This window comes from Charadrius vociferus, unplaced genomic scaffold (assembly GCF_000708025.1).
Source record: "Charadrius vociferus isolate BGI_N301 unplaced genomic scaffold, ASM70802v2 scaffold430, whole genome shotgun sequence".
Taxonomy (NCBI): Eukaryota; Metazoa; Chordata; class Aves; order Charadriiformes; family Charadriidae; genus Charadrius; species Charadrius vociferus.
In genome coordinates this window covers 1,472,743-1,483,521 of record NW_009646541.1, presented here as the reverse complement: position 1 = coordinate 1,483,521, position 10,779 = coordinate 1,472,743, and the positions used below count along the sequence as shown (strand labels likewise).

General features: G+C 47.4%; 1 protein-coding gene across 1 annotated transcript in view; it reads right to left on the bottom strand.

Annotated features, from left to right (window-relative positions):
- Window positions 1-10,779, bottom strand: part of PRKAR1B (protein kinase, cAMP-dependent, regulatory, type I, beta) — a 97,125-nt gene that overhangs the window by 24,114 nt on the left and 62,232 nt on the right. Inside the window, exon 6 of the mRNA XM_009885830.1 lies at window positions 7,474-7,632. Within this exon, the coding sequence (XP_009884132.1) occupies window positions 7,474-7,632 (159 nt within the window). The remainder of the gene's footprint in view (window positions 1-7,473; window positions 7,633-10,779) is intronic.

Genomic DNA, 10,779 nt, shown 5'->3' with positions numbered 1-10,779 from the left:
CCCCGCTCCCCCCCCGTATCTCGGGATCGCCCGCAGCATCGGCTACCGCGGGCCCCCCCTCCGCACCCCCGTCATAATTTCCGAGTCTGGTGATGACAGTTCGCCTCTCAGCGATAGCATCGGTAACCCCTGTCTGACCCCTCTGTCTGACAAACCTGGTTCTCAACCTCGGGGGCCCCCGAGAGCATCTGAAGTGCCAGAAAGAAAAAAGAAAAAAACAAAAAACAACCTAACTTCAAACGGAGGAGGCTCTGCAAACCACGCCAGACCCTGACAGCTCGCCGCGAGACAAAGGATGGAAACCTGGACACTGCGCGGTTGTTGCTCTCCTCCCTGCAATCGAGGGGAAACGCGACCGGCAAAATTGACAGCTGTGGAAAACCAGATTGGTGGGTTAGTTCGATGGGCTGGGGCACCCAGGGACAGATGTGGAAAATGCTTTTTAAATGACTTGCGGACACAGATGAATTTTAAGAAGCAGTAATCAGTAGCCATAAGTGACGCCCGACCACAGCTTCGAGTATTTAGAGAGGCAGACGGGACGCGGGAAGGTAAGAGCTGCAGACGCCCCACAGAGCCAGAGCCCACCTCCTCCTACGGCGCACCGGGTGCGATGGTGCTGCGCTAAACTCAGCCAGGGCAGCGCTACAGAATGCACCGCGAAGGCGAGAGCAACAGCAGAGCTGAAGCGGAAAGGATTAATTAAATGCGCTATTATCATTTTTTTGTATTGTAATAGAATCTCGAAGCTCGGTGGGACTCCACTTAATGCATAGTCTCACTGGCGTCGCAGAGCGGTATCACAAAGGTAAGGGAGAACAAGAGCCTACAGGAGAACTGATGCTTGAGGTTTAGGAGTCCTATTTCCAGCACAGGCACTGGAACCCACAGCGACCCGACTGATGGCTCACAACTCAACCCGCAGGATGGCTCCATCCAACCTTCCGTCTCTCCTGGTGGAGACGAACGAGAGTCTCCATCCCGGGCGGGACGAGCCACCCGACAGCAGAGCTTCGCCCACGGGTACCCGGGCAGGCGCCAGCGCTGCCTCTGCGTTTTCACAGCACACGATGGTGGATCCCAGTTGGCACAACGGGACCCCAATTTCCCTTCCAGAAAGAAGACGCGTGGCTCACTCTCACGCACCTTGCTTTCCCTTGAGTGTTTCCCCGCACAAACTTTCACAAGCAGAGCGAGGGGAAGGCGTTTTGAGAGAACACTACTCGAATATAACCTAAAACCAACCCAGCAGTAGAAATCTTACCACCAACCTTTCCACTGGTGTTACTCAGCTTTCCTCCCCATGAAACAGATAGAGAACGTGCCTACTTCCCACCTTCCTTTACTGTTCCCCTCTCATCCCCTCCCATATGCATACCGTCACCTCTGACTCCTGATGTCCTTTCATGCTTGTTTTCTTTGGTCTAGTCACTTGATCCAAATTGTTGAGGCCACGGGTATGAACATCATCGTAACCTTTTCCACCACCTCTCAAGTGGTTCCTGCAGAAGCGGGGAGGGACATGTGCCCTGGGACCTGCGCTACGGCTGTTCCTGCACAGTATTTTCATGGATCTTCTAGAAGCAGCAACAAATCAGACAGTAACGATATCTGCAGACTAGGAGATACTATGAAAGCTTGCCAGGACAGGAAAATAACAAGAAAGGACCTAGAGACATTAGAAATGGGAGTAGGAAATAACAGAACGAGCTTCTGTTTGGAAAATACAGCTAAAAAATGCAAAGAAAAAAAAATCCCAAAGCACAGATGTTTGACAAATGGAAGAAGACTGGGAAGTTGTAAAGTTGAAAGAGATTTACAGACAGTAGGTGAGACCTGGTTTGCAACCTCACACCGCAACAGGAACACAGCCAAGGCTATTTCGGTCTGTATACTCAAAGACATCACTCAGGAACGAAGCCGAGAGGCTCCATCTCCACGGCTCGGATGTGATGGTACCCGGCGTGCTACGCTCCGCCTGGGTACCTCTTCTCCAGAAAAGAGCTCCCAAACCAAACAGAGCCCGAAGAAGGGCTAAAACACTTGGGAAGAGCCGGTACGGAAGGAGCAAGACAAATTCAGGCTGTACAGATCAGTTCAACGCTGGGATCACAGGTATGTCACGCTCACAGCTGGCATGCACTGTGGTAAGGGTTTAAGTAGACAGCGATAATCTTCTACAGATACATGACAGAAAGAGAGGGCGATTTAGTGCAGCATAACTTGACATAACTCAAAGTAATAGGAGAAAATTACGAAAATCTAATTTAAGATGAATATCAAAAAAAGTTTTCCCAACTAAGGAATTATTCTCTTGCAGAAAAGTTTCCCAAGGGAAGCAGTAGAAATCTTATTGCTTGAGCCAGATAAAAACAATAGTAAATGTACATGAATAATTCTGCACTGGCAGGGTTCTTGATGGCATGTTTTAAAAAGTCTTTTTTAATTCTGCTTTTTCTAACCTATTAATATCTTACTTCAATAGTCGCTGCTTCTCCCTCTCCCTCCTTTCCTTTGTTCACTTTCTCCCCGACTCTGAGCTGTCACGCACAAGCTCATCTTCTTTAAGACAGTGGTTCCCACTAACTAGGAAGACTCGTTAATATTCTAAGCTGCAGCGCTCCCCCCCGAAACAGCCCCAAGGAGAAAGGAGATCACTTGCATTTGCCAAATCCACCCAGAAAAGAGCTCAAGGACAGTTTTAGGACCACTTAAAAATGTAGCAAGCCCTGGGCTCAGCGTAAGCAATCCAGAGGCGAGGCAAAAGGAGCGCCCCGGGGAGGATAACCGGTCCTGTTGAACAGGACTGTTGCATCTCTCTTCCAACTCCCCCTCCTTCACTTTCCCTGTTCACTTTGATTTTTTCTTCCCACTCCTCCAGTCCGGTCTCTGTCTGTCTGCCCCTCTGTTTGCCTCTGCCTTTTCCCTCCAGCACTCTTCATGTCTTCCTTCTTGCTGCACTTTTTCGGGCGTGCAGATGGGCTGGCTGGACTTGATCGGGTCCTTCCTAGAACCCCCCACCTTCGGTAAGAAGCCAAACAAATGGCTACCGAAAGGCAAAGCGTGGCTCAAATTTCAAATAAAAGAGATCTGCTGACAGAAGGCGCCGGAATGGCCTTCTCACCTGTTCCAGCCCCGTTTAATCCCTGCATAAACCTGGGATTGAATGATGCTTTGGGTGTACATTCTCACAGGAGTGTGAAAGAAAGAGTCGCCGTGCACACTGGCCGCGAAAACAAAATCGCCCGCAAGGTGCCGGTGCTCCATGGCGCAGACGTCGGATGGGATGCAGGCTTCGGGTTCCCGTTGGGTTTTGGCCACCAGACACATTTTACAGACACACAAAGTGCTGCTGCCTTATTCTGCCCCAGTGGAAGAAGGCACTTGTTAAAGAACTTGTTCTCGGGTTCAAAGCTGTGACAAGGTGGTAAAACAAAGCCAAAACAGCATAAATAAAATGAGGCATAACATCAGGAACTGAGTAACCTTGATTTGCCATGACTTATATCCCAATATTACAACTCACCGCTCTAGGAGCAAAGTTTGCCAAACAGGCAAAGTGTCGCACCCCATGCGCTGGCGCTCTCCCAGTCAGGTGCCTCGGACCATGGGAACTGGAGGATAGTTAAATCATCCCGGATCAAGCCTTCTTCAAGAAGAAATTACAAAAAATTAATACTTCAAATTTCCTCAGTCTGGGAACTGAATTGTCTGGGGGATCAATCTGATGTTGGGATACAGACTTTTGCTTCTCTGGTATTTGTGGTATTTGCTATATTTAGAATACAAATATTGTACTACCCTGGGATGTTCCCCACTCCGTGATGCTCTTGAATCCCGATTGCAAAGAAGAAAGCAGCAACATTTCAGCAACTGAATTACATGAGAATCCTACGGCAAAAAAATTCCTCTGCATCTCTCCCAGAAGAACATAAGTAAATAAATATAGAACATACACATAGATGTGCGTGTGTGCGCACACAGAGAACACATGCATAAAAAACCTGCAACAGCGTGAAAAGTATGCAACTCGGCACAGATAATTTTATGAAATGAATGGAACACACAGATGGACAGAAAATTTGTGAGTGTACTGAGGGGGGAACAAGTTGAAGTGGTTGTTTGTAATCCATATCCTATGATGAATTTCATGGTGTGACACTTTGTCAAGGACTGCAGTGAAAGCCAACCAAATTCACCGCAGAGGCAAAAAGAACTACCCCAACATTTACAGTCACCACAGCTGCTAAAACAAACCTGAATGTGACCTTCAAGCCATCAGGATACCAAACCTGAGACAATGAAATGTAAAGAAATATATCTGTTTTACCCAACTTCTTTTGGGACGGGCTAAATTATAACTGGCTGACAAGTGTAACGAAAAGCCCACAGGAACTTTTTCCATCAGTCTTTGTCCATCCAAAAAAAAAAAAAAAAAAAAAAAGAAAATCCAAACTCCCAAACCTCCTGAGACGCATTTTATTCATACCATAAATCAGTCCGGATCAATGAGACACGTAAGTGGGGAAAACGGCACCGAGCAGAAATAAAAACTAGAAATTACTAAATGTGAAGCAAAGAACGAAACCAGAGCCCGCGAGGAGAAATGAGGTAGAGTCAAGTGCCTCATGACAGGATAAAATCCTTTTGGCAAGTGGGCTCTGAAGGCATGATTTGCAAACAAATATTTACAACTGGAATAAAATGTCAACAGGGCTGAGAGAACAGGAGGCGGGTGGTGGCCAGGAAGGAATGCAGACAAAACAAAAAACTGTCCCAGGTTATGGAGGGGCTTTATCTGACTACAGAAAACCCCATATCTTTGGGAGAAAAAGGTCACTGATCCCCGGACAAAAGTATTTGCAAACAGAAAACAGAAAAGCAAAAAATGCTCCCTCAGTTTTAAAATCATCTTAAATGATATATTTCAAAAGATATCCTAAGCATCACTACCTCTTATTTAAAGGCAGAAGCATTTCCACATCCAAAATATCCAGCAGCTTTCTAAAAACATAAGGTTAGAGGCTAAATGGCAGGAAAACGTGCTTCTGGGACCTGAAAGGCAGCTGCTGCTGCACGGGGACGGGGAGCAGGGGGAACCCAGCCGCCAACGGCGGAGTCGGCTTCAAGTGTGAATTGCAGCCACTGAAACGGGATGTAATTAATTCTCGGGCTGGAGGAAACGCGCCGGGAGGCACCGTAACCTGCCCGCACGCGAACGCACAGAGACAGGTCTCTCATTTCACCTACAGCAAAGAAACTATCCATGCTGTACCTATAATTAAATGAAAAGACGAGAGAATTCACGCGGTCTGGATGGGCAAATTGCACTCACCATGGACAGCACTTAAAATTGGACATTTTCTATACCTGCAGCAATTAATTCACCATGCTGCCTGAAACACTTCCCATCTAAGTATGGGGAATACTACAATTACACTCTCTGGGTATCTCATGTAATGCCAACAGACCACCAATTTTTAATAGCCCTAACTGTAAAAAAAAAAAACCAAGAGGAGAGAGAGGGAGAGAAAACACCTCCGTGTTAAGGTAAAGGTCCCATCAGCTGCAGAAGCTGAGCTGGGAAAGGTACAGCGGTCGCTGGTTCAGAGAATATGTAAATTAATTTGAAAATCACTTACACTACACTAGAATCAAACAGAAGTATACCCGCACTATTCCGGCTGTGTGTGTGGCTAACGCTAGCACGAGGAGCACCGCCTTTTCCACCCGGGACTTTAAACCCTTTTAGTAAAACCCTATCTCTGCATCAAATACTCATCTTGCGGAGGCTGCGATCAGATGGTAACGGACACACGGCCAAACCTGAAAGCTCCCAGGGCTGGACGATGTTAGGTACCACTATTGTCATCAACACAAAAACCGAAATTACCTCCAGACTACGCGGCGTGGGGGTCTGCCCCGTCGGCTCCTCAGCAGCGAGGCAGCTGTAGAAAGCCATGCTTAAAAAGCCAAGGAATATGCGGCTTGTCCTGACGTTGAGTTCCCCTCCTATATTCCTTCTCTTTTCTACCCTGGATTCTTCCTTGCGGCACGCAGGTTCATCACACCAGCTAACCCAGACACCCGCGCGGGACGTGGGACAAGCAAGCTGAGTGCGCCTCTTCGATCCGTCAGCAGATTCTCCTGCTCTGTGTTTTAGCATACCTTGCAGAAAGGCCTCGGTTACTACTGCCTGCTTCCCCGCACTGGGAAGCGTTCAAAACTCTTCATCCCGCTTACCCACAAGAGAGAAGACAGTACGCTTCCCAACATCACTCCTCTACTTTGTCTTGGAGCGATCAGGCCGTATGTTTTGGGATAGAGTGTATTCCCATCAGATGTACTCTCCCCGGGGTCAGTGCGATGTTCGTTTGTGTGACACACACCTCGGTCCATGAAATACAGCGTGAAAAACAGCAACGTTTCATACGGACATCCAAACCGTCACACGCTATAAAGAAAGATCCCGCTTACACTCTGCTGCTCTAGAACTAATCATTTCAGTGTAAAATCTACTCAATTCTTCTGCTAATATTTGCTATCCATGACATCGCCTGGAAATACAGATGATCTCAAAATGCACACTCCTTTGTTGTGCTGAGAGCAGAATGTCATTTCCTTCAGATCAGAATGAAACAATGCAGCTTTTAGAGACGAGCCCTAGCGAGAAAGAAGCTTTAAATAGAGTTATCTGTCTGTTAATTATCAAAAAGAAAGGAATATTTTATGGAGAAGGAAGAGATACGCACACGGACATCGGAAGCAAACTCATTAAAAAAAAAAAGTTACGAGATAGCTGAAGTTAATTGTCTGTCAAAGTTTCCGTTCCAAACTCCCCACTCGAGAAGCGGCAGCAAAGCCGTGAGCCCGCACCCCCGTGCCCAGCGGGTCGGTTCAGCTTTGCTGCCGCGGCCGGGCGGTTGGACGGGAGCGCTGACTCGTTAGCCGGGACTCGCTGCTCCCCCGCCAGCGGCTCTCCGCTGCTGTGCCCAGCTGGAGGGCACAGCCCAACCCAGGCTTTTTATATTTTTTTTTTTTTTTTTTTTACTGCGCTGGATTTGCCCCGCATCGCCTGCCTTGACGAGCCTCACGCAGGGTCAGACAGGGATTTCAGAGGCGAGGCGTAGTGCTGAAAGACATCCGGAGATTCAGGCCGAGGAGAGGCTTTGCAGCGCCTGGGTGGGTAACGGCGGCCTCCTGAGGCTTTCGTTCCTGTGTAATAGTTACGAATAACGCGATTCGATTGCATTTCTGACTCAGCATCTTTCTGCTGCATCTCGTCCCCTTTTCCCTCACTTCACCTAATTAAGTTACTCAATGTTATCGCCACGTCCTCTCTCCTTTGTGTAGAAACACCGACCGCGCGGCCTCCTCTCATCAGCGTACGCTGAACACAGCACGGAAGCGCCGGTACTACAACAGAAAGGAAAATTATCGGCTCCATGAACGAGCCCTGCTCTGTAAACTTACCATTAAAATGCGTCTGTAGCTGTCTCTGTCGATGCCCCAGAGCTTGAGATCGGTCTTGGCCTTGACGGTGGCGGCCCGGGGTGTTCCGTAGATCAGTGCCAGCTCCCCGAAGCTGCCGCCTTCCCCGATGCTGGTGACCCACTCCCCGTTGACATAAACCTACCACAGCACAAGACAAAACAAGAAGCAAAACCAGTTTGGGGACTTAGTTGGAGTTTTCCTCCTACCGCCAGCTACCTAAAAAGCTGTTAGTAATTTCCTTCCCCCTCGTCGATGCAGGGGACACAGAAGGGAACCCAGAGCCTACCAGTCCCTGCGGACGGTCCCCAGCGCAGGTGACAACCCGCTCTGCCGACAGCATTTCAAGCCGTCTTGCTTCGGTACAATGCCTGTATTTACTCTCTGGGTTTTCAGCTCCTGTGGTTAACTGGCATCGTGTTTTCCCTCTCCTGTTCAAGGCTCAGACAGTCAACAGGCAGAACTGTCACAGCTTTGGCTTTTTATTAACACTGTCAGACTTGAAAGGAAGGAGAGTTGTTGATATGTGCGGTGAGGTTTGCTGAAAAGCACCACGGCCATGAAATGAAAAACAGTCAAAACAGGGAAACATCTCTTGAAAAGGAACATTTATTTCCTCCCTAAGTCTAGTGCCTCCAACAACCATTTAAATACAACTACTGAGATCTGTTTCTCCCTTAGAGAAGACTACGAAGTGCTTTGGATTTGAGAAGCCGCACGCAGAATTAGGAGAGAAGACGGTGACCAAAATAAATGAACTGGGGGCAAAAGTCAACAAACTGTCAGTAGTCTTTTCACTTCCGCCTTCATTTTATGATGAAAAGGCATATTGCAAACTACAGCTGGAATCAATCCCAATTTATCTTCCCCATATTCAGCTAAGATCTGATCCAGCTCCTCCCGAGGCCAGCGGAGGGCTGGTTCCGTGGGAGACGGATGCGGTCACAGAGCCCTTCGGCTGGGCGAGAGATCTCGCGGGTACCAGCTGGAAAGGAGCAGCACCGGCATCACTGCGGAGCGCCCGGCAGTGTCGGGGCTCCGGCTGTTCCTGGAGCACCTGAGGATCAAGGGGCTGAAATAAAGGGTAAAAAGAATGCCGAACAGGCAGGTGGTAGCAGACTGCCAAGAAAGAGCTCAAACCACAAAAGCTGCAGCTTCATTGCGCCGCCACGACAGGACACATCTCACAAAGGAGAACATCACACAAGAGAACAACGCCGCCTCTCAAACTTTTACACTCACCGCGGGAAGAAAATCTCACAGAACATTGAATCTACTTTTGATTCTCCCCATGATGAAAAAAAAAAAAAGAAAGCAAAAAAAGTAGTTCTAAAAAAGCCAGGCAAACCCAAGCACTCTCCTGGTGAAAGAAGCAGAAAGAAGCAGGGAATACTGTGGCTCCTGGATCTTTTTTTGTGAGATGAGGAGGAGAAATGGGTGAATAAAATGAGGATTCTGAAAGCCCTGTCACATAATAAGAATGTGTGAAAATTTTTAAACTCAATTAATCCATTGCAAAATTGCCCAGATGAGTATTTGAAGGCAGTGATCCCCCCCTTTCCGTGGGGGTTTCGCCACATGGACCCAGGGTTTGCTACAGCACAGTAATCCGTCTCCTCAGTAAAAACTCTCCGGGACCATGGGAAAAATCTAATCATTCCAATGAGGTTTGGACCACATCCCGAATGTCAACTGACATTGCATCCTTGACTCCTTCTCGGCACACCAAAACTCCAGGTGGTTCTACAAGCTCCTTTGCTGAAAAAGCACAGGTTCTGTTATTGCGGAAGGGTCCGAATTCAGACCCTTAAGCGGGAAATAAACTCATTCCAACACATACTTTTTTAAGCAGTACGACGGCAGTTCTTGTTAAAGCAGTGTAATACGAGTGCAGCCCAGAGAGGGGAATTACGCTCAAGGTACAGCAAGTGAAGGATGGGCATTTACTGTTGCACAGTTGTTATAAAGAGAGGCTACTACTAAACTGCTCTAAGACACCTTTAATTTTGCTGTCTTACTTGACAAGACCCCCAAAAATGTGTTTGACATCTCGCCTGGAAACAGCTCATGCCAAAGGCCATTCCTCCACCCTGAGGGTGTCGGGTTTAAAGTACTCTGAGGTGGAACCAAATCGCTGATCTGACCATCTTTGGGCCCAGCCTTCACTCCACCTCCTCCCAATAAAAAAGCCATTTCCACTGTCAATCTCCAAAGGAGAAAACAGCTTGAGAATAACTGTTGTTTGCAAAAAAAGCATTGCACTTCATTGTCTGCAAAGGGCTGAGTCAATCATCACCTTTTGTCTTCGGGATGAAGTTAAGGTGCCACGATGGCACATTACAAAGCCATTCCGCCCTTTAACAGAGAGTTCAGCTCCACTGTGGATCCCTTTAAAACAGATTTTTTAAAAAGAAGAAAGGAAAGTAGCTCTGTTTGTAAGGTGTGGGAAGTAAAACTATTTTAGGCTCAGAACAGCTGATGAAAGCCAATGTTATATGGCAGCAGCTCAGATGTTCTCCTTTAGCCTAAAAAATGCCGGGCTGAGGTTTTGGCTCAGACAGTTTTAGGCACTTGTGAACTTTCACCAAAGTGGCAAGTATGAGAGTGAATTGTTCCTAATTGTTACTTGACCTGCTAATCACAGCTCCGTAATAGCTGGAACCTTCTCCTTCGTGCAGCTGAAGAGGAACGAACTGCAGATGCCCAAATATGACCAAGCCATCAGGACCACCTACTTTCCACAGACCAGAAGTACTTTAGATTTCTATTGTTTTCCATCATGCATTATGAGCACTGCCATTTTTGCGGGCTTGAAAATCACAAAACTGGGTTCATTTCATTATTTTTTTAGGAGACAAATGGGAAAAATCTCCTGTGAACATCAGCAGTTCCTCTCTTCGAGGGCTGCGATACACATAGGCACTAACCGCGAGGGAAAGGCAACGCGTCACACAATGCTCTGTGCAAGGGGAACGCATCCCCGCCTCACTCATCTTCGTCTTGTCTAGAGGAGCAGAAAGTAACCTTACGAGCGTGAAAACAGACATTTTACCCTGAAGGCAGGATGCGAACAACTGTCTCTGAGCTTCACTGGAGGGAATTTACCTTTACTCTGATTTCGTATTGCTGATTTCAAGTTAACTTTCAGCACTTTTTTTCACCCCCGCTTTGTGATCTATGTGGGCAATCTAATTTGTTCCAGACATCGCAACTTTTAGATCTTAAATCCCCTCCCTCAGATCTGTTTGTAATAATTTGTCCTTTGTGTCTTGTCAAGCCTCAATATTT